The sequence below is a fragment of the Lepisosteus platostomus genome, chromosome 10, assembly GCF_059453375.1.
Source record: "Lepisosteus platostomus isolate fLepPlt1 chromosome 10, fLepPlt1.hap1, whole genome shotgun sequence".
NCBI lineage: Eukaryota > Metazoa > Chordata > Actinopteri > Semionotiformes > Lepisosteidae > Lepisosteus > Lepisosteus platostomus.
This window is the reverse complement of record NC_142620.1, coordinates 50,431,098-50,454,242: the sequence shown is the minus strand read 5'-3', so window position 1 is coordinate 50,454,242 and position 23,145 is coordinate 50,431,098. Positions and strand designations below refer to the sequence as shown.

At 48.1% G+C, this 23,145-nt stretch overlaps 3 protein-coding genes across 3 annotated transcripts; 1 reads left to right on the top strand and 2 right to left on the bottom strand.

Moving 5' to 3' along the window:
* Nucleotides 1-15: 15 nt before the first annotated feature.
* Nucleotides 16-5,852, bottom strand: LOC148653887 (uncharacterized). Its single transcript, XM_088596969.1, has 10 exons — nt 5,170-5,852; nt 3,341-4,825; nt 3,098-3,190; nt 2,554-2,658; nt 2,194-2,303; nt 1,713-1,907; nt 1,326-1,488; nt 889-1,054; nt 554-648; nt 16-358 (listed from the first exon to the last, which is right to left on the bottom strand). Exons 1-10 carry the CDS (start codon nt 5,324-5,326, stop codon nt 273-275), a joined length of 2,655 nt encoding a protein of 884 aa, XP_088453095.1. The 5' UTR covers nt 5,327-5,852; the 3' UTR covers nt 16-272.
* Nucleotides 5,853-6,135: 283 nt separating this feature from the next.
* Nucleotides 6,136-11,941, top strand: LOC148653886 (cis-aconitate decarboxylase-like). The gene is made up of 7 exons (XM_088596968.1): nt 6,136-6,303; nt 7,600-7,670; nt 8,352-8,406; nt 9,110-9,297; nt 9,588-9,680; nt 9,790-9,995; nt 10,810-11,941. Exons 2-7 carry the CDS (start codon nt 7,653-7,655, stop codon nt 11,735-11,737), a joined length of 1,488 nt encoding a protein of 495 aa, XP_088453094.1. The 5' UTR covers nt 6,136-6,303; nt 7,600-7,652; the 3' UTR covers nt 11,738-11,941.
* Nucleotides 11,942-19,331: 7,390 nt separating this feature from the next.
* On the bottom strand, nt 19,332-22,667 carry glod5 (glyoxalase domain containing 5). The gene is made up of 4 exons (XM_088596967.1): nt 22,511-22,667; nt 21,183-21,344; nt 19,846-20,001; nt 19,332-19,529 (listed from the first exon to the last, which is right to left on the bottom strand). Exons 1-4 carry the CDS (start codon nt 22,568-22,570, stop codon nt 19,380-19,382), a joined length of 528 nt encoding a protein of 175 aa, XP_088453093.1. The 5' UTR covers nt 22,571-22,667; the 3' UTR covers nt 19,332-19,379.
* Nucleotides 22,668-23,145: the final 478 nt, after the last annotated feature.

The following is a 23,145-nucleotide window of genomic DNA, read 5'->3' as shown; positions in this document are numbered from 1 at the left end:
GTATTGCATTCAACAGAACTGTACTGTAGTTCACCAACAGATACAGTAAAAGAGGCCTTCATTATGTACATTGCAGAATCTTTAAATCCTTTTAAAAAATGGTGAAAATAAACCCAAAAGTCATTCCCACCTATGGCTATTTTTTAATATAAAAAATACAATAATAATAATATACAAATAAATATCTGCATTGTTTAAAGCTCCTCCACGTGGTTTCAAAGCTTGCTGTTCCTGAGAGAGTATTTCAGGTTCAAAGGGATGAGGCCTGGTGTTTATGCCACACTGGTCTTCACTTTCTCAAATATCTGCCTGACTTTGACAGCCGGAACACAGCCTTCTCTGATGATGGTGATGATGCCTGAAACACAAAAGGACAGTTAGGTTTTTCTCTATGACAGGACACGTTCGCTGCCTACAAACAAGGGCCCTCTGTATAGCTCTCAAACTCTGACTGACCACACAGAGCTCAAAGAGGCCTTTTCTGTGATGTCCGATCAGAGGTGGCAGCCCTGGAAAGTAAGAGCTGTTTTGCAAAGAACAGAACGTACTGTACCTTCATCGATTTTCAAGCAGTTGACCACAGTGGATGCCACGACTTCATTCGATTCTCCATCACACAGAACTCCGTTCAGCTTGTGTCCAAGACGCCTAGAGGAGAAGAATAAAAAGTGGATTTAGACTCAAGGCAAAGCAACACACCTCAATATGGCATCAATTGGGAATATGGTATCAATTTCAAAGGATATATTATATGCAGGATTTAGGCAGATCTTTCTATATGAGCTGCTGTCGGAAGAAAGAAGCAGCAGTTCCTTCCCAAAGATCAGGGAGGTTTCAAATCTGGCCCATTCCCATAAAGAAGAGCTCTACGGACAAACGGAGACTCACGTGATGACCATGTCGTGGTGCGTGCTGTCCGGCTCTCCACTGGGGTTGGCAGAAGTGATGGCGAGGGGGCCAGTCATGTTACACAGGTGTGCGGTCACCGTGTGGTCAGGTACCCGGATCATGATGCTGTCCTTGGTGCCCACCCGGTCATAAGCAGGACCAACACCTGGAAGCGAGCCAACAGAGGACTGTCAGTAACAGGGAAGGACTGGGATAGCCAGCCAAGCCAGACTTTTTCCTGGGGCAGGCTAGGAGGATCCCTAAATGCTGTGCTTGTCCAGTGTCAAGTGATTCATTTTTGAATCTGCAGTGCTTTACATTGAGAATAAGACACAGAACTGGAGTGAAGGACCTCAGAGCTAAGAGCAGACCATGAGTGGAAGATGCTAACCACAATTCCCACAACAGCCCTCCGCATTGCAGTAGACCCCACTCACCCAGCCTGGACAGCCACTCGCCCTTCTTGACGATGCAGCTGATGCCCCCTGGGTAAACATTCCTCATGAACTCCCACAGCAGGGTGCTGAAGGGAGGCCTGACGGCGGCCAGCTGCTCCAGGTTCGAGATGCAGATGCAGATGGGCTTCTCTGCAGGGCGGTCCTGTTGGGAGGCAGTGCCAGATGCTCAGGGATCACCAGTTGTGAAAATGAAAGCTCATTTGAGCTGTTCAAGATTCTGTAGGTCACCGTACAGTACAGTCGCATAGTGTAAGGCTTCGCTTGCAGGAACGTTTGCTACTGAGCTTGTCGAGAGGTTTCTCTTGACAAAGGGAAAGCAAAGGGAATGAAGGCTGCTTCTACACACAGAAAGGGGCCTGTTCTTACCTTGATGTTGTAGATCTTCTCTATGGCTTTGGGGTGTCTGCAGGAGGCGGCCAGGGCATACACTGTGTCAGTAGGGATGCCACATACGCCACTGCTGTCCAACAGCTTGGAGATGGTTATCAACCCGCTGGTCAGTTGAGAGTTGGCAATGGGGCAAGGAGGAGGAGGCCTCTCGGTCAATTCCTTCTTCTGAGCCTGGGTGTAACGAGCTGAATTAGTCAGTGGGCAGTTCTCGGCTTGGGCCACGTGGCATGACTGTTTGGAAAGGCTTCCTGATTTTTCCACATTGCCCTGAATCCAGGTTTTCATTTTAAGGGACATACGCAAAGAGTAAAGTCAATATCAAGATTAAAATATGAATCCAACATAATTCTGATTTATCCCATGAGGTGAGAAGACCGCGTTCTGGAGTGAAAAGAAGAACCTGTGGGTAGCTAGTGTGTGTATGCAGTGTATAAGCAGTGGCGGATGGGGGCCTCACCTTCAGCACAGGGGGCCCGAGGGGGAGCAGATCCTTGAGGCAGATGGCGTTGGCCAGGGAGGCCAGCATGCCATAGAGGCAGATGATGGAGAATATCGCCAGCATGGCAACTGCAAGAGACACCCAGGGAGGTTAGGAGAGTGGCACATCACTCTCAGCTTTCTGAGGCAAGTCTAGAATGAAGGAACTGCTCGGGTGATGCCCATCAGTTGGGTCTCAAAAGAGCATCTCCTCTTCCTCAAAGCGCCTGCGGACCTGCAGCACATTGCATTTAACTGCTGACAGCAATGAACTATGGCAAATGAGAAAGGAAAGAGGACTGTTGATGCGCTTATTTCACAAAGCTGGGGAATGTCTTACTTTCCAGTTTGTAGGGCAGCCTGTCCAAGGTGGAGAGGAGGAAACAGACCAAGATGACTTCCATCACAGTAGTCAGTGCCAGGAGCACCAGGTTCCTGTAGCCGGCTGTGGAAGGAGAATGAAGAGAGCACTTGAACCTGTATAACCTACTACATCACTGGCAATCAACCTCCTAAGTCACCATTTTAGAGACATGGCTCTGATCAACCCTGGTCTTTCAGGAACATCTTAGCTCTTAACTACCCCAATAGTTCATTATTGGCATGATTAGGTCACTTGATCTGCTACTTTTAAGTGATCTAGCAATCCTGTAGACACACCAGCCCTTCAGGACCAAGACTGTATAGATTGTCAGAGACATTTGCCTTTCTTAAAAATAAACTTGGGAACAATACCAATACTGCAGCCAAATATATTGCATGAAAAATTCAACACTGGGTGAAATCTAGTCCCAAGCAGTAAAGGAAAGTGAAACCAATTCCAAAAGAAAGTATTGTTAAGATTTGGCCAAAATCCAAATCCTTAAGAACTTGACTTGACTTACCAGTAAGCATGAGGAAACCATTCAACACAAGGAACGCAATGGCTCCTGCTGTAAATCCCCCAGCTGAACCTGGAGTGATGTCAAGCAGAAAACCTAACAAAAACACACAAGAGAGCAAGGAGTGAGATCCTGGGAACTGGCGTATCAGATTGTGTGAAAGTGGCAATTGTCTACAACTGGGACTAGTCAGTATGTTCTATTCTGTTGGTGTATTAAACACCTGAGCTTAGCTGGCCAAATTACCTGCAAACCGGTACCAGGTCCAGGTTGCCCAGATGGCGGCATAGGAGATGGAGATGATGGGTCCGAACCTGTGGCCTCCCTGGACCGCCAGCCTGCTCACATAAAGCTGCATGATGGCTCCTGTGATCAGCACCCAGGGGAGGGCGAGGTGCAGGAAAGAGTCGCCCGGGCCACCGTTGTGGATGGCGGACATGGCCGCCACCCCGTTGCAGAGGAAGAAGAGGGCATCGGGCAGCTGGGAGGCGGAGCTGGGTGGAAGATCCTGAGGTTTCACCCAGGACCTCTTGAGGACGCTCAGCACACTCTGGAGATTGTCAGTGGAGAAAGGCTGTGGCCCCACTGGGATCAGGGCTTTCTCCGCTATGCTGTTGACTTGCCTGGCGAAGGTGGCATAGAGGGAGAGGGCCAGGAACAGGCAGCAGGCCACCCCAAAAAAGATGTAGTACCGCTGCAGTGGGATCTGGGAGATGGTGGAGACGGTGAGGAGGAGAAAAAGGGCGTTGTGAAGCAGCTCCAAGGTGTCCGTGTTCAGAGACAGCAGGCAGAGGACGATGGCCGCGGCCAGGAAGAACCAGTCCCCGACCATGCCGTCTCTGGCTCCTCCAACCTCCTCCTTGCCCACCATCACGGACAGCACAAACTCCTCCCACGCCTTCATCAGCCAGTAGGAGCAGTGCAGCCCAAACTTGGTGGTGTGGTAGCTGTCCTCACGCAGATAGGCGTAGTAGCTGGAGAAGAGCTGGGCGAAAGAGGTGATGGAGACCCAGATGGCTCCCACAAAGAAGTTGGGCATGTAGCCAAAGCAGTAGAAGGCGAATATGAAGGGGGAGACAGTATCGGAGATGTAGCCCAGGGCCATGGGCTCGGCGTACTTGGTGTTCTTCTTCTTCTCCTGGCCCAGGCTCTGGGAGCTGCTCTTGTTGGCCGTGCCGAGCAGGAGGACGTTGAAGAGCGGGTTGCCGAAGCCCTTGAGGACATTGCGCTGCAATATGCCCTTCAGCAGCAGGGCGGTGGCCCCATAGAGCCCACACACCAGGATGACCAGCTCCAGAACGCCCGACACCACCAGCGCCCAGCGCCCCACCAGCCCCACGGCCTCGAACACCAGCGTCAAGGTGATGGCGCCAAACACGAAGGGCATGATGTAGTTGACCGTGGCGGAGCAGAAGGCCAGGATGAAAGAGATGAAGATGTAGGGGACCAGCCCGGAGATGGCGGATTCCTGGATGGCAGGAGCAGCCAAGCTGGAATTACTCAGCAAGGCGACTGAAGTGCTGGAATTAAGGCCAAGGCTGCCATTCGAGCTGTTAGCTTTTAGGTCACTCAGCGGGGGGTTGGCACCCAGAACGATCCTGGTAGCGCCATAGCTGGTCCAGAGAGCAGCGTAGGCAATGAAGGATGTTCCACTCAAGTGGTCATACTTGCGAAAGGACAGCAGGCCAGCCAGCAGCTGAGTTACGCCTCCTATCACGATCAGGTGAACACCTGTGGAAATGACATGGGTCAGAGGTCAGGGGTCAAGAGTCAGGGGTCAGAGATTGCTCTATTGCAATAATTCCTCCCGTTTTAAAGTAACAACACCAAGGGAGCATGCAGCACAGCTTTGTAGCACAGAAATGTTGAATGTTTTAAATTTATGGTTGAGATGACCCATAAATTACAGGAGTAAACTAAAGGTGCTTAAAAAAAACAACACGAGACACTTGAAATACAATTCTGATGGCCAGGCATAATTTTGAAATCTTTTTGAGATACAGAAATAAAAAAGCCATTAAAGACACAGAACCAGCAGTATTCACGCAAGCGGCGGCTCGGGACGCGGTGTTTACCAGCTAGGATGTTCTCCACGCCCACAGCCGGGACGCCAGTGTGCGCTCCGTGGAAGTTCTGCAGAAGGACGAGGAAAGCGCTGATTCCATTCGCCAGGAGTCCCAAGACACCGGGCTCCCCGTAGAACACAGCAGCGAAGCCGTCTGTAGTCGCCATGTGGCCTGTTGTGTGTGCAGTATCTGTCCCTGGGAGAAACCAGAGAGCAGGATTCACGGTCAAGTCGCAAGCTTTCCTGGCTTTATATGCACTAGTTTCGTGATATCGAGCTCTACTTTGTGGATTAATTGCACTGTCTCAACAGAATAGATCTGTATTTTTCTAATTCACATTTCTGCGGACAAAGCCAAAACCTACGGCACCGACTCTAAACAACAGAACAAAATCGCCCTTTGATTTTTATTTAATCACGTCGCCATCTAAAGTTGCGAATTGGCCATAGTTTAAGGGACACATTTTAATGAGGACGAGGAAAAGGTTTAGCTCTAAGGTTTTTTTTTTGTTGTTGTTGTGAATTTACCGATACATGTATCGACCTAGAGAAAAGCGGTAAATTGCGATTATGCGCGCTCCACTAAAATAGCTGTACAGAACTGCGACTTCTGGAAGACAGCGCCCTCTGCGGGCCCCCTGGAGAAAATTCTCTCTTCCTACCGCCGCTCAGATCACACCTGTCCCGTCAGCGGTTACACCTCCCTCTGAATAATTCTGTGCAGCTTTAAATCGATGCATCATTTCTTTATTATTTAATAATACACATTGCATGTTCAAGACTTTATTTCGACTGGTAAAACTTTGTCGGTGTTACAGTTCACTATATCGTTGCGTCAGTATTCATTACTCTGATCACACTGAAGAGGTTTTTTTTTTTGGTATGTGATGATACGGAGCGGCTTGTGTGACAATGTCCGCCAGACTTCACGAGTGAACGTGACGCACGGCCTGGATTTGATCAGATGTGTAAAATACAACGCGTGTAAGATTACCATCGGTCTCCAAAACTGCAAAGGACCGGGCTCTACGGATTGCCCTTGGACTGAGTCAACGGCTGAAAATGCTCGGACACAGACCCACGCTATTACTATTTAAACTTGAGCTCAGAAACAGCCGGATACTGGAATAAGACACCGTAGCTGGTAACTCGTGGCGATTAAGAGTGTAGAGTGTAGTATTAATATTACAAAGCTTAAAATGTATCCAGCGGTCACTCGGTTCCTAATAACCACTAATTATTTACCATTAAACCTAAGACGTACTGCTTGGTGGACTATACAGAAGTTATCTACGACAATTGCACGGCTTCCAAAATGATCGAAAACTCGGCGATCTTGGGAAGAAAGTAATTTAAGACACTGTCTCTGTAAATACGCATCCATTAACCTCAGCGGATACAGTAGTATACAGTAGCACAACACATCGCATTTAGTTATTGCAGATGACGGGTTGGGGGAAATACTTATGACAGTGAGCGTCAGTACTCCTGTATGAAACTACATACTGCTGTATCTGTAATGTTCCCGCGGTTCAGAGCGCAATCAGAGCGGTTTTATCAGTCAGGTCTTCGCGCTCCCTGTTTCTCGCACCTTCGAGGCGAAAGCCTGACTTCTCTCCGAAAGGCGAGACTGGGCCCGAACTATCTTTAAGGAACACATCTGTCCCCAACGCCGCCTGCAATGTCCCTTTTCCAGCAGGTAGCAGGTCCGAGCCTTTATTTGCTCCCGGGGATGCGGCGCACGCTGGCAACTACGGAGTTAAGCGGCTGGTGGCATCGATCCAGAGCACCTGCTGTGACCTGTGGACACCCGGGTCCCTGCTAGTCGCGTGGGAATGCTGTGCTCGACCTGTTTTGTAGGTTAGAATTCTAGCTTTCAAAGTTATGATCATAAAAAGTATGTAGTACTTTACCAAGCATGACCTGTTACTCAGAGTGGCTTTTCTCAGAACTTGTAACGTGCTGTGTTCTTCTAGACTGAGACCTCTGATAAAATAGCCCACACTGGAAGTTAAAACACTACAGAGGCTATGGAGATATAGGAGAAGAATGGTATTTACCTGTCCAGAAGGCTCCGTTCCCAAAATTGCGAGCAGGCTGAGTGTGGTGTAAGTATATTCTTTATAAATGGAGGAGGGGGAGCAGGAGGAGTCTGTACAGTCCCTGCTTTTCTTGTTTCCTCCACCCTGCATTGATAACAGAAATGATATCACAGGCCCCCCACCTTCTTATATAATACTTCCTTTTCAGATTCGGAGAAATCCCCCCCTGAATACGTGCACGAAATACCTGTTTGGGTGGGGGGGGGGGCAAGGGGTGTATTTTGGAAGCCCCAGCCCAACCCACCCCCTTAGAATGGGGTGTATTGTTGTCTGCCGAGGGTCAGTGTGTATATAAGCAGTCAGCAGAGCCTCACCTGATTAACAGCTGCTCCTCACAGCAACACCAAGGCTCACAGAGACTCCTGAAGATCCTGCCAGCACAGCGGACACCATGCTCTCCACACTGCAGGTAAGCACAGCACCCAGGAGGGACTGCCGCTCCTTGAGACTTTAATCACCACTGGTGAAATGGAGGTTTACTGTGATGTACTGCTTTTGTGAAAGAGTCTGTTTAAGTGTTTTGTGATTTTTTTTAAATCCTTTTCTTCAGTGTTTTGTGAAAATGTACAGAGTATGTCTTGCCAGAATGTCTCCCGAAACTGCAGTTAAATTATTTTTGTCAGTTTTTGCTTTTAGCATGTCTCTGTAAGGGTGTGTTATTTTTTTTACTTTACCAAGGTTTTACTAGAAAGTCTAAAATGGCTTAAAGACTTGTCACTGCAGCATTAACGGTTGTGTTCATCATGCTGGCTCTTCTGTCTGAGTTTCTTCTGTGCCTGAGTTTCTTGTCGGCAAACTGAACAAGACGATTTCTTTCAGCACCAGAGCAGGTCAAACAACTTTTAAAACTGAACTAGAAAAAAAGTGGTATGAACTGTAATTTTTTCTTTTTCAGTGTGTATCTTCTGAAAGTTCTTGCCTTTATTTTACCACTGGAGGGTCTTGTAAAAATATTTTGTCCTACTTTACAGTATGCACAGGTAGTCTTCGCTTTACCAGACACCTGCAGGACCCCTAGTGGTTGGTTTGATCAAACCGTCACTTTCCTCTGGCATATCAAAAGTTAAATCTTGTTGGTTTTTTTTTGCAGAGAACGTCAAGACGTGTTTGTGCCATCCGACAGCTTCACAAACCTGCCCTGGAAGGTAAAGAGACTGTAAATTTCTCCAAAATCTGTCTCTTTTACTAGACCAGCAGTGAAAACTGATCAAGTCAATTCTATGTTCCCAGGCTTTGCCCTTTTCCTGTTTTTACCCTTTTACCAGTTTTAAGGGATTAATTAGGTAGGAGCTGTATGTTCTGTCGCTGCACAGGCTTCACTGCCCCAGCGGGTTTCTGCATGTTGCAAGTTCCGTGCGGATGTGCTCTCGCCATCTAATACTTAGTGATGGGTCCTGCGGGTTCAAGACCAGTTTCAGCCGAGGCAGTGTGGAGCAGTGGTCAGGTTTCTGGACTTGTAACTGGAAGGTTGCAGGTTCAAATCTCACATAAGAGAGTGCTGGTGCACCCTTGAGCACGGTCAGGGTTCTGCATAAGTGAAGGCAATGAAAGCTTCTTTAGGGGGGAAAAAAAAAATCAAATATATAGTATTGCCTGGAATATAGGTCCTTAACTGCATCTGGCCGGTAAAGAGTATGTCACCTCAGGACTGGTCAGCTGCTCTTAAAAGCCTTAATGCAGGGCTGTAGGTCTTCTTTAGATACCTGGTCTGGAAAAGCCAGTCTCTTCTCTCTTCAGGTTCTCAGCCTCCACTCTCTGCAAGCGGCCGCAGTGAGAGCTGTGGCACCAGGCCAGCCCTGCTGTAGGGCGAGCCGGGTGTCAGCGCCGTGTGTTCTGTGTGTCCTGCAGTGGCGGAGAGGCCTGCCCCAGAGGAGACGGTGACGGCCAGCTTCGGGGGCTTCATCCAGGCCGTGCAGCCGGAGCAGCTGACGCAGGCGGTGCTGAGGCGCAGCAAGAGGATGGTGCTGGATAGCCTGGGCGTGGGGCTGCTGGGCAGCACCACCCAGGTGTTTGAGCTGGCGCTGCAGCACTGCCAGGTGAGCGGGCCGCACGAGGGGCACAGAACGACCGCTGATCAGGGCACGCTCCTTCACTTCAGCTGTCCTGATCGCCTTGGCGCCGATCTCATAATCAAGCGTGGTCATGCCTTTCGGTAAACGTGATTGAAGCTTTGATTACCTTTCATACAGTACAGGCCATTGCTTCAGTCCTTATTTAAAATCCCACTGGCAAAATGGGGCTCTGGTCAGTGTCCAGTGGGGATGTGGCCCTAAGGCGTGAAAGTTTGCTGGTGGAGTTAGTGACCGACTGCTTCCTGTCTTTCCAGCACATGTACGCCCCCGATGACATCAGCTCCGTCTACGGCCGCAGCCAGACCAGGCTCTCCCCAACGCTGGCGGCCTTCGTCAATGGCGTGGCGGTAAGGTGGTGCTGTGGCGTGCCCGCTTTCTGTGATGAGCTGGGAGACGGATGGACAGAGGAATGCTCCTCTTCTCGTTACTCAGCCTTTCTCTCGCCTGCTACTCCAGGTCCACTCCATGGACTTCGATGACACCTGGCACCCTGCCACTCATCCCTCGGGGGCGGTCCTTCCTGCCCTCCTGGCTGTCAGTGACATGTTGCCTAGCAACAGCAAGCCCAGCGGGCTGGATTTCCTGTTGGCGTTCAACGTGGGCATCGAGGTCCAGGGCAGGCTGATGAGGTTCTCCAGTGAGGCGCACAACATCCCCAAGAGGTGAGACTCCAGCCCACCTTCTCTCGAGCCCGATCTGTCTCGGCTCAAAGTCTTCCCTCTGGCCTAGCCCCAGCAGCTGCTGGGTTAATGGGTGTCTAGTGCCAACATGGGAATGGAAACAGGATTTAATTTAGAAGGAAATGGGGATAGTTATCTCATCGTGTTGTAGAGCAGAAAGTGAAGGCTCTATCAGCAGAAACACTTTCTATTATGTTTAGCCAGCGCAGGTAAAAATAACGCACAATTATTTCTTGGATAATGAAGGATGGTTTATTGGGTGAACTGGCCCATTAAAGAACATTCTGTGTTTTGGTTTGTTACTGTCAAAAAAAAATAAATAAAGGGCTATTTTCACATCTTCCTTCATAAATGCATGAAAAGGACATCTACTCACTCACCAGCCAGTGAGTTGTTTCTTTTCTTTCATGGCGATTTGATGCAGACTGTGGTGTTAACCTCGCCCACATAACAATGTTCAAACGTGTCTTTCCACGAGAGAAGAACCAGAGCTTGAAGTCCTATTATTCCTTCAAGAAACTTGCTAAAATGAAAAATGCAATGAGCCATATTTGCATGCAATGAGGATATTATTCATCGGATGCTTCACGTCATGCAAGTGATTTCTCATTAAGGAGAAATCAAGACGCATTATAATGTATCTCAGAATTCCTTCCCAATGCCAATGTAAAGAGCCAGTATGGACTCATTTTGTTTTTAACACTACAGCTGTGCTTTTCCTCCTGCAGAACAACTGGCAGCCTTCTCATGGTGAATACTGGCCTCTCTGATGCCCCTCTCTCCTCTCCTTCTGCAGGTTCCACCCCCCCAGCGTGGTGGGCACCATGGGCAGTGCTGCCGCCTGCGCCAGGCTCCTGGCCCTGGAGCGCACCCAGTGCGCCCACGCCCTCGCCATCGCCGCCTCGCTGGCGGGCGCCCCCATGGCCAACGCCGCCACGGAGACCAAGCCCCTGCACATCGGCAACGCGGCGCGGCTGGGCCTGGAGGCGGCGCTGCTGGCCTCTCGCGGGCTGGAGGCCAGCCCGCTGGTGCTGGACGCCGTGCCAGGGGTGGCGGGCTTCAGCGCCTTCTACGAGGACTACGCGGCCCGGCCGCTGCCCTCGCCGGAGGAGGCCGAGCCCCGCTTCCTGCTGGAGGAGCAGGACGTGGCCTTCAAGCGGTTCCCGGCCCACCTGGGCATGCACTGGGTGGCGGACGCAGCGGCCATGGTGCACGAGCAGCTGCCCGGCGCCCGCGGCGGCTCCTTCTCCCCGGGCCTGATCCGGGACATCCTGCTCCGCGTGCCCCGCTCCAAGTACATCAACCGGCCCTTCCCGGAGTCCGAGCACCAGGCCCGCCACTCCTTCCAGTTCAGCGCCTGCACGGCCCTGCTGGACGGGGAGGTGACGGTGCGCTCCTTCCTCCCCGCCGCCCGCCGCCGGCCCGAGCTGCAGGCCCTGCTGGCCCGGGTGCGAGTGGAGCACCCGGAGGACAACCCCGCCAACTTCGACCGCATGTACGGGGAGGTGCGAGTCACGCTGGCCGGCGGGGAGGAGCTGGGGGGCCGCTGCGACACCTTCTACGGGCACTGGCGCAACCCGCTGAGCGCCGAGGCCCTGCAAGGGAAGTTCCGGCACAACGCCGGCGCCGTGCTGCCCGGGGAGAAGGTGGAGGCGCTGATCGAGACGGTGGAGGGGCTGGACAGGCTGGGGGACTGCCGCCCCCTGCTGGAGCAGCTGCACTGAGCCGCGGCCCCCGGACCCCCGCCAGCATGTTGGTTTTAAGCTCTCTTCCCAGATTTACTGTCTATCCATCCTCTTCCGCGCTTTGCTTCGGGACGCGTGCACGGATCTGGGGCACTCACGCATCGGAGATTCTCGGAAGAGCGAGCTGCTCTTGCATTCTTGTCTGGGAGCTGAATCTCTTTGTTAAATAGTCATTTTTTAAAACCGATTACTGTACTTTCTGTTGAGGGCTTTGTTTGAATGTCCGCGTGCCGGGAGATGCGTGTGAATGAATGATACATGCCGAAGGTGAGCGAGGGGCTTCTGTCCCGCGGCCCACCTGTCCTGCGGTGATGACAAGGTCTCGCCATGCCCGGTGCCGTTCTGATCCAAACTAGCCCGCTGGACTTGTCAGCTGCTGGCTGCGGAAGACCAATTCTGTAAATGCTGGAGAAAAAAAATCAGGGTTTGATGTTAATTTATTGCTACTTTTTATGTAAATGAATTAATAATGATGTATTTTTTAGCTTTTGATTATGACCTTTATGTGATGTAAAAATGGGCAATAAGAATTTTTGTTCTGACAAATAAATGAGATGAAATAAGCTCTGCTGCCTGTGTGTTTTCGCTCTGACACGTTGAGATCTTTGCATACTTGCATATAGTGCCTGCAGTTAGAGGACTGTAGCTGTTAAAAACAAAGTGCACCATTCAGTTGAAGTGTTCACAATACTCAAAAATATTGTCAAAGTCCTCTGCTAAGGACACAGCCTGGAACTGAAAGAAAATGCATTTTAAAACAGAAAGCCAGAGGAGGCTACTTTACACAAAGGTGTGTGGGTGTTTGAAGCAAGGTGCCCAGTCATGCTCAGGTGAATGAACAAGGATTTTGGATTAGTTACTAGCAGCAACTTGTACCCTACTGTGTACTCAGGGCGGAGCGGTGGCTCTGTGGCTAAGGATCTGTGCCTGTGGCTGGAAGGTTGCCGGTTCAAATCCCGCGGTTGGCAGAGGAATCCTACTCCGTTGGGCCCCTGAGCAAGGCCCTTAACCCCAACTGCTCCAGGGGCACCGTACAATGGCAGACCCTGCGTTCTGACTCCAAGCTTTTCTCCCTGTCTGTGTATCTATGTCTTATGGAGAAAAGCTGGGGTATGCGAAAAGACGAATTCCTAATGCAATAAATTGTATAGGGCTAATAAAGAAACATTACATTACAACATTACATTAAGCTACACATAGTTTTGAGCCCTGCATTTAAGTAGTTGTGCAAACACCTCCTCTTGTGGTGTTCAGCACCAATGCAATGGCTTACCACGGTGAGCGATAACTTGGTCTTAAAATTTTTAGATGTTTGCTGTTGATATGCTATTAGGCCTAAAGAGTAATGCACTCTTTACACAATCTGCTTCTCAAACTTTCTTACCTCTTTATATCACAACCTCAATGATTGAGTCCAGCTTTAATCAGACTAGTAACCCTTAAACATCAGCACATCAGATGCTATATAAACCACTCTGTAGTTTTAGTTCAGGTGGGTAGCTGCGTCACCTGAAGAAGGCTCCACAGCCAAAACGTGTTTGCTTTCTTCTCTTTTCAGCATGGAATAAACCTATGACTTGTTCATCTGTAGTTTTAGTTGCATACACTGTATCTCTTGCAGTAAATGCCCAGCCATCTACATTGGAGAAACAGGAAGGAGACTCGTAGACCGCTTCAGAGAGCACGTCAGGGCTGTGAAGATTAAAGATCTCTCCAAGCCCATTGTTCCTCATTTCACCTCTGACGGCCACGACCACTCTAATCTCTCCATTTGTGTTCTCAAAGACGGTTTTCCGAACTCATACATCAGAAAGACCACCGAAACTAAAATTATTCTGCAGCTAGGATCACACATTCTCCCTTCTCTTAACGACAGACTACTGTTCTTTTAAATTTTCTCCATTCATTGGAAGTTTCATTTCACACCTCTCTGCACCCATTCTGACGTCACACCTCTTGATTGGCCTCTTTTTCTGTCCCCTACTTTCGCCTCTCACCCCCCCTCCCACCCAGTCTTTGTTCTCCCACTACATTACCTTTGCCTACTGCCTTGTCTCTCTCACACCTGAAGAAGGCTCCACGGCCGAAACGTTGTGTTCTCTTTCTTCTTTTTTTCAGCATGGAATAAACCTATTACTTGTTCCCTAACACAAAAACAATGTTAAACTGGAAAAATTCATGTCACAGGTTAGAAAGGCATATGATTGGCTTTTCTTTCAGTTGGTTTATTGCTAAAATATTTGTATTCAACACTTTCAGAAGGCCGCAGAGATGAATTTGAGCTAGGGTTAGATTGAGATTTTCCATTGACCCCAGACTTTAATGTTACAGCTATATTGTAAGCAGGATTAATGACTTTGGCAGAGTATTGAGTATTGCTTATAGCTCCAAATTTAGGAGGCATGATTCTTGTCTCACCTTACTTCACTCTGTTAAGAGAAGTGGGTAGTACACGTGCCTGGAAAGCCTTAAAGAACTGCCTGTATTTTTCTACTTAAATACACATTGACTCGCTAGTAGTCAGGATTTCCTGTCCAGAAAACAACTGTGTGCTTTAATAAGGATCAACAAGAAAAACAGTGTACAGACTGATGAGCCTGACCCCTGATGGGCTCTTTCTGAATGCCTGGAAAAGATGGCAAAAAGTGCTGTGTTTAAAAGAGAGGGAGAACACAATTTGACTTTATGCTGTCTGGGTCAAAAAATATCCCCCTTGTTCAGAAGCAGGGGAACGGGTGCCTTCAGGATTGGCCAAAGGCCGGGCTGTGGTCAGGCTGGCAGGGCAGTGAGGGTGGGCCTCTTCTCTCTCCTTGGTCAGCCGGGCCAGAGGGACACAAACAGGAGCTCTGGCGACCAGCAGGAGGGGAAGAAAACATATTTACGACCTGGAACAGATGTAAAAATAAAGGCTCCTTGGCAGAAGGTTCCCACTTCGACAAGCACGGAAGAGAAACAAACAGGTCGCTCTGGATGCTGGTGGAAGAGGCGCTTGGCTTCGTGCCCGTCTCTTCGGCCCGGCTGGGCTCTGAGATCAAGCTCATGGTGTTTTTCCACACCAGGTTCTCCACACTGGGGTCAGGAAGAGCCCATGTTTCTCCCAACTGTCCCACTTCCTCCCTCCTACACAGGTGTCTCACCTCCTTTGAGCTTCTCTCCCTCGCCTCCCTCCCAGCCATCTTCACCCAGGCAGCTCATTCCTCGTGAGGAGAGCAGGGTCCTCACCAAGTGAGTGGAGCCAAATAAACTCTTCATAGTTTCAAACCTTCAATACTTTAATTAGAACACAGCCGAACTACTGACCTGGTCATGCCCTGTTTGTGGTGTGTTAGATAAAGAGAAAACACACATGGACACTCACGTCGACACACAAACACACACACCCCCACTCACATACACACACATGCGCACATACATACATTCTCACACACATGGACATTCACACACATGAATACACATACATGGACACACAAACACTCACTCACCACAATGATGCCACCTTTGAAAACATCCTAAAACATATTTTGTACAAATAAGAAACACAAAAGACAATCTATGTCACTTCTCTCCTCTTAATGATGCGCTTCAATGAATGAAACAATTGCAGACCAGTACTTGATCATGTAACAGAGAGCAATAATTATTATTAATAACTATAATGTCTGTAAATGTCTTTCAGTTATTGCTTTGGCAATACTCCCATTCTTCGGCCTGTGAATTTTAATCGGACTCTTCTGATGCAAGAGTCTGAAATGCACGAGGCCAAAAAAAAAAATGAAACTTGAATAAAGAGAGTTCTTTATTGTCCCTTCCAAACACCAGGGCCACTGAGAGGTAAAAATATATTCTGGAAATGTGGAAATTGTGACCTCCTCAGTCTGTGGTTTTGTGAAAGAAAAAGTTCTGTGCGGAATGTCGCACGCGTGTTTTTGTATTTTACAATACCCTGGGTAAGTGCAGGCCCCAGCTGCTCTGATGGGGGTGTGGAGGACAGGTCCTACACCTAGTGCCCCCCCAAAAGTACTGACAGGAAGGCTGCTGTCCTGGCGGGTCGCTACAAAAACAGGTGGGGCTCCCCTGAAACACTGAGCCACTGTCCTGCAAATTTAGGCTGGCCCACCAGCAGATGGAAAAAACTTAGACGGGATTCAAAATAAAAAGAAAATGACGTTGTGAGACATCCTCTTCTCACGCCAGGAGAACCTCCAGTTGCGCCAGGCCAGCTCCTTTCTGCTTCAGTGCTGACCACACTCCTCTGCGTGAGGAAGGACCTGTTCTGTGTTCCCCTTGCGGAACTGTCCTCATGTCCCCCTTGACCCAACCTCTTTCGCTCTGTCAACATGGCAGGGGTCAGCGCGGGGTCACGGACCAATTTACTTTCCCCTAGAAGTCTTTCCAGTAGAATCTTGGACATTTCTATTGCCGTTACTGTAAAATTCAGTTCCCATAAAACTCAGGTGTCACAGACCTACATCCTAATACCAGGAAGGCCTCTTGAATGATGTATTAAGAAAAACAAGCCTTCCAAGCACTTCCTGTGTAAGGAGTTATATAACAACACTTGAACAGCAGTGAATCAGAGGAATTTTCTACCTTCCTTTTACTGATCAGCTCTTGCCTGTCAGTCAAACAATTGTTGTTGCATAAGCGATTGAGGCAACTCAAGTTTCAGCTGCTGGAAACTGCAAAAGAACACAGTGATTGGAATCTTAAACTGACTAGAGGGAAGCTACCAAGTAAAGTGCAATGCTTTATTTATCTTCCTTGAATTAAAAAAACTGCTTTATGCTTTATTTAATTCTGTTACAATGCAGGAGGAAGGAGGAAATTAAGGTATTCAGTGCTCCCTGAAAGAAACAAACAGTTGTGCCAGTAACAAAGTTGACGTGGTTTTCCTTCAGTGCTGACTTACAGGACAAAGGATGTAATATTAAACTTTGCTAACTAAATAATCCTGATTAGGCATCAGCATTGTAACAAAAACAATCTCAGATTTCTCCAGCGGATATAGTTAATGATTGCTGCCCACTTCCAGCACAGGTCAATGTGTTAGTCAGAGCACACTGCTTGAAATTAATAGGCACTCGAATCACAAGAGAGGTGACCGTTGAGAGAAGCCATTCAGACCATCTTGTAGGAGGCCAGCTGGCTATTAGCTCTGCTACCTGGGACCCCCAGAGGAAAACCTAACTTTCATCTGGATGAAAGAAGAGAATTTCATCCAGTCTTGCTTGTCTAACAAACATGACTGAGATACACTAGCTGTCGCGGTTCTGCTTTTTCCAAATTTTGACGGATTTATCTGCTTCTGAGGAGAGCTATTTTGACTTTTTACTTGCAGTCTTGAAGAATGAAATCCAAAGAATTCCTCTTTAGATCTACATGGATAGGTGTAACGGAACTGCAGGACCTTGAGTGTTAATACTGGACTGGGCTGCTAGAGAGGGTGGGATAGGTACGCTCCAGAGACCAAGAGAAAGAGCTAAATAAGGTTTTGCATTGAGGTTATTAGTGCACTCGTCTTCAGATATCTGCAAGCCAATTTTTTTCTATAAAAAGAGTTTAACACAGCAGATGTTGTATATCTGGGATAGGATAGATCAGGTAAAGGCTCTTCCTGGGGTGGCAAACTGCAGGTTTAATCTGGCAGTTAGATGAAGTGCTCCTGGCCAAACAGGATCGGCCGGCAGAATAGGAAAAGGTGCAGATTCAACGGATATGGAAAGGCAGGTAGGATAAGGACCATACTAGGGCTGGGCAGCCCTCAGCCTACTTCCACACTTTCCCACACTAAGCAGAGGTTTTGTATGTGTGCAGGTCCTCCACCCATACTACCTGGTTCAGAGGATCAGCTGCAGATGGGTTTCTGGTAACTGATAGCAGTGCCTTCTCCCTACATTGGAAGGACAATGAAGGCCCCGCATTACAGATAGGTAATGGCAACACGTTGCACTGCCAACTTTCAAATGGAGCATCTAGGCATATTGGTCAACCAGTAGCAAGCATTTCTTCTTTTATTGCCAGGATGTGGCATTTAAGGTGGCTGAAAAGTCAAGACAGAAGTGTGGTCGTGTTTGATATAATTTGCTTTAAAAAGAAGAGGAGGAATGTGCGGTCGTCTGTGCCTATTTGTGTCATGATGTGCCTGGCATTCAAGGAGCACAGCACTGAATTAATTTAAACTGAAATCAAATTAAAAAGTGAGACTGCAATGAAGTATTTTGCTGTGACTGATTCTTTGTACAACCTAAGATGCTTCTGAGAAGGATCTACACTGAGTTGAGATTTGGTTACTGAGTCAAAGTTAAATAGCAATTGTTAAGCATTGTTTAATTATGAGAAATAAAGTCCAGGGTTTATTCATTTTAAGAACATGAATCAGTAAAGAAAAGATGAAAAGGCTGACAAAGCATTACACACCATTAAGCATCATTTATTGATGTAATTATGCAGAAACAAAGCATTTATTAAAGATTCAAAAAATCAATTAGAAACATATATGTGTGCCAGTTTGTGAATAAGGAATCAATGATAAAACAAATAAAAGAATGTACAATAAAATGGCTTGAAAGGCTTTAATTTCTTTCTTCCTGTTAAAGGCTGTGTGTTCAGTCAACAGTGGGTGTCATTAACAACACGCAGTTAGTACGGTAAGTCACACTATTCCTGATAAGTTCCTGAACACTGCTGGTCACAATACTGTGGGTAAGTTATGCGGAGAAACAATTTTTTAACATCTGAATAAAAAAAATGTAATTCACCTAAAGACACCTGTGAAGTAAAAGAAAATATCGTTGCAGAAAATTTTCCATATTTTCCTGATTTCCACTAGCCTTGCACTTTTCTGAGGACACTACTATAACATCTAGCCAACAGCACTTAAATATGAACCTATGAAACTCTGGGGCTCGTTGAGTACTGCTCACGGAATACAGAAAGGCTGTAGTACAGTTCAGAAAGCTGCAGAAAGGCCTATTTGTTGCCACACACGCAAGCACCCAAAACAGGGGCTATTCTGAGAACAACAAGCGGAGCTAATCTAAAACTGGCACAGTCTCCAGATCTTATCGTACTGGGTTTCAAATCCGTGTTCGTACATTCCTCCCGTTACGTGAGGACTGAGCGCCTGCTACAGGTCAGGGAGAGAACTACAACAGCTGGCAAATTCCCAAACAGGGCAGGGGAGACGGACGGAGGCGTTCTGGTCCCTTCCACCGTTCTACTCGTCTCAATCGTCATCCCACAATCAAGAGTGGTGAGCGCCTCGCTGCAGTGGAGTGTGTGCAAACTTCTTTCTCACGGCTCACACTGCACAGCTCTTCCTCTGAGGAGGGAGTAGAGATTCCCCCCTTGTAAGGAAGGGAAGCAAGCATGAGTTATGGAGCCCCCCCCACCCACCAGCCCCAGGACCCTTCTCCTCGTTAGGGCTTCACAACTGCAGCAGTGGGTGACCCTTCAAAGGACACAGCGAGATCCCATGGCTGCACTGCTTGGCCGTACGAGGAGGCTGTGTGGACCCTGTGTAGCCTATTTCAGCGTGCAAAATCGAAAATAATCAACACACAAAATCAAGGGGTCATGAGATATCAAAGTATTTAATGAGATATGAAACAGCCAGGGGGGATCACTGTTTCCCTGTTGCGTCTCCAGCACGCCTGTCATAGTTGCTGACCTCTATCAGGTTCCCATCGGGATCCCGGAAGTAGACGGAGGTGATGGGGCCCACGGCGCCTGTCCTCATCACAGGACCCTGCTCCACTGTCACCCCGCAGCCCTGGAGACACAGACCCACGGTGAGCACAGCAGCTTCACAACCGGAACACTGTCCGTTGCTGATCTAGTATTCCCCTATGCCCCAGGAGATGAAGAACTGGGGTAGTATCCTGGAAGTAAAATCCCTCCTCACCAGCTTTAAAAGACCAGAAGGAATTAAAAACAGCATGCAGGATCAGAGCACCAAGGACTTTCACCGCAGCTCACACAGCTGGACATATGTGTGTTGAAAACTCAGGGGCCCGTGCATTAGGTTTCACCCTAAAAAGGTCTAAAAGGAAGAGACAATGAAGGAATCGGCCCAGTGCTGCCCTCACCTGGAGGTGCCGCGTGACTGTGGGCAGCGGGGTGTGAGTGACCAGGCACAGGTCGACGGAGCCCGGCGTGGGGCGCAGGGCTTTGGGCTCAACCTCCTGCCCTGCCTGGTGGAGGTTCAGCTTGTGGCTCCCGAAGCGCAGAGCCTTCCGATTGCCCTGGGGGAGGTCCGGAGAGAGGGAAAGGGCGATCAGCTCAGAGGTACACAGGGGGCAGCGCTACGGTCTGCATTTGTGTCTTTTTCTCTTCTGGATTGCAGGACTGTGCATTTGCAGTTAACAACAAGAACCTGACACTTATAGAGCGCTTTTCTGGGCACCCCACTGAAAGTGCTTTACAGGTATTGGGGACACCCCTCCACCACCACCCTTGGATGATGCGCCAGCAGCTAGAGTGCACCAGTACACTCCCCAGACACCAACTCTCAGTGGGGAGGAGAACAGTGATGAAGCCAGTTCAGAGATGGGGATTATTAGGAGGCCATGATCGGTAAAGGCCAGGGGGAAATTTGGCCAGGACACCAAGGTTACACCCCTACTCTTTTTGAGAAACGCCATGGGATTTTCAACAACCACAGAGAGTCAGGACCTCGGTTTTACATCTCATCTGAAGGATGGCGCCTTTTTCCAGTATAGTGTCCCCGTCACTATACTGGGGCATCAGGACCCAAAGACTGCAGGGTGAGCGCCTCCTGCTGGCCCCACTTACACCTCTTCCAGCAGTGACCTTAGCTTTCACGGGAGTCTCCCATCCAGGTACTGACCAGGCTCACACCTGCTTAGCTTCAGTGGGCTGCCAGTGTCCCAGTTGTGATATGACTGCTGGCAAGGGGTTAAAGCTTAATAATGTGCCCACATTCGCAGAAAACATTCACATCAGCCTGAAAGGCCTTTTAAACTGCTTTTATCATTTGAGCGGACGCTGACTGGAATTGATGTGCTCAGACTGAAGATTGAGTGTTTAGTGTTCACTGGAGTGTTAAATTTGATTTTACAGTAAAGCTCTCTACAATTACAGCTTGTTAGCAGGATCAAACCCCTAACTTATTATGCCTGGAGTTACAGAATTCTTCAAGCCTGGCATTAACAGGCACCGAATCTGTAAACAGCTGCGAGGCAATGGCAGGGGATCTAAGAAAGTTCCAAGCAGGAAAAGCCGGAATTTGTTTTAGGTGGATTGGAAAGAAAAAAAAGAAAGAAAAACAAGGTTCTGCGGCACACTCTGTATGTGCTGCTGCCCCCACCTAGTGGACAGTAGGAGGTACTACACCAATCCAATCTGCGAGTTGTACTCAAAGTCACTATCTCCTCATTCCAGCGGCAGCTCCATATCACGGTACCTGGAAGGTGACGACCTCCATGCCCAGCACCCTGGAGTAGAAGGCCAGGGAGTCTGGCACGCTCCTCACCGTCAGCACCAGATGGTCCAGACCGTGGATCTGGATCGGCGATGGGATGGAGCTGCAGAACCTGGCTGGAGTTGTGACCCGGCTGGCCAGGAACTGGGACAGAGACGTAGATCTTACATCAGGACAAAGCCGGGACGGTCTGATTTGCTGCTCTGCGTGTGGACAGTTACTAACAAGTATTCACTCATTCATATTTAATTAACTTGTAAACCCGTTAATGTAGACTTCGTTAAGCTCATTTTAAAAACTGCACGATTTTAGCTGGATCAATGCCAGAAAAAACTTATATTAAATCTAATTTGTCAGAAAATATGAAGCCAAAATCCAGAAATCAGCTTCCTGGGAAAGGTCAAACTGATTCTATTCCAGCGGGCACGCCAGTAAAGGGCAGGTTGATCTTTTAGGGAATACGATTAGGTATTCCTACTTGAACCAGTAGTTTCAGTAATAACAATAGTCTGGTATAACTCCAGCAATATATAAAGTCGAATCGAAACAGGGCTCTGAAATAACCAGCAAAAACATGTGTGAAACAACCCTCCAATCTAAACACATCAATGTCTATGTTACGATCTGACAATCACTGAGCTCGATGCTCGATTCGTCTCCCTGGGTCGAATGACTAAAGGAAACAAATCAGCTGTTTGCAGTGCCTCCGAACTGGAAAACGCACGGGAACAAACTCTAAAGCACAATAAATTCACCATTTTTTTTAACCTATCTGGTGTGTCTTAAGAAGGCAAGGGTAATCCAGAACATTTGGCAAAAAAAACCCCACAGACTCGGGGAGAACATGTAAACTCCACACAGAAAGCGCTCCGGTCATTAACGTTTAGACATCAGGATTCACCGCCACGCCGCTGTGCCGCCCCACTCAAATTTCGCTGGTATGAAAATGACATGTAGGGGGAAAAATGAATTCTTTAAATATAAAAACGACCCGAATATTTTATTTCAGCTTAACTGCTCGTGGCTTACAAGCATAATAAAGATGTCACTGCCAGCAAAAGCCTGCGCCTTTCCCCACCGGACGTGAACTCGGGACAGAAATTCAGTGTCTTCAATATCTTCCCCATCCGGATAGTGCTATTAATGGGGCTTGATTTCCTTCTTTACGTAACTCTCTGGCAAGGAAAACCGCGGCCATGACTGAAGTTACAGACTCCTTAAACGTACGAGAGCTCGGTGACGTTGCTTCTAGTGCTGAGAAGTGATCTCTTATTCCGTACGAAGCCCAGATAAACAATTAACTGTCTTACCTTGTAACAGAAAAGTCTCCATTGCACCGCGGAGTACCAGCGGGTTCTTAAAATCACCATTGCTTTAGCACCTGAGAACTTGAAACTTGATAAGGGGGAAAAATTACAAACGCGCTATTGTACTATGGCAGTACCGTAAAACGTAGAATACAGGACCTTTTACCGTATTTCCCTTCAGGAATAGGCATCTTCTGTATGGTTTCTGGTGTTTTTTCTGTTTCTTTCGCTCACTATTGCTCATTTTATAAGTATTATCATAATTTGAATTAAAACGTGCAAAAATAAAAACTTGAGAAGAATATCAAACCAGTTACAAACTAGGGGAGGCCATGCTTTGCTTTTTTCAGTAGCTACTTGAACCAAAGATCTTATACGTAATTGAAAGAAACCAGAGTAATATGGGTGGTCCGCATGTTCCAGACTCCCCCAACCCTTCGTGTAAAGAGAGGCATCCCATTCTCGGTTTTAAATGCAACTCCCATTTCCTCTTGCTTCTTTCTGTTCATGTTACACTGTTGATTCTGAAGACGTCCATACTTCCTCAGTGCCTTTGAGAGTTTTAACAATGGATGTTAAAGTCCCTTGACATATATAATGATATATATATATATAAAATGATATATAAAATCGATGTC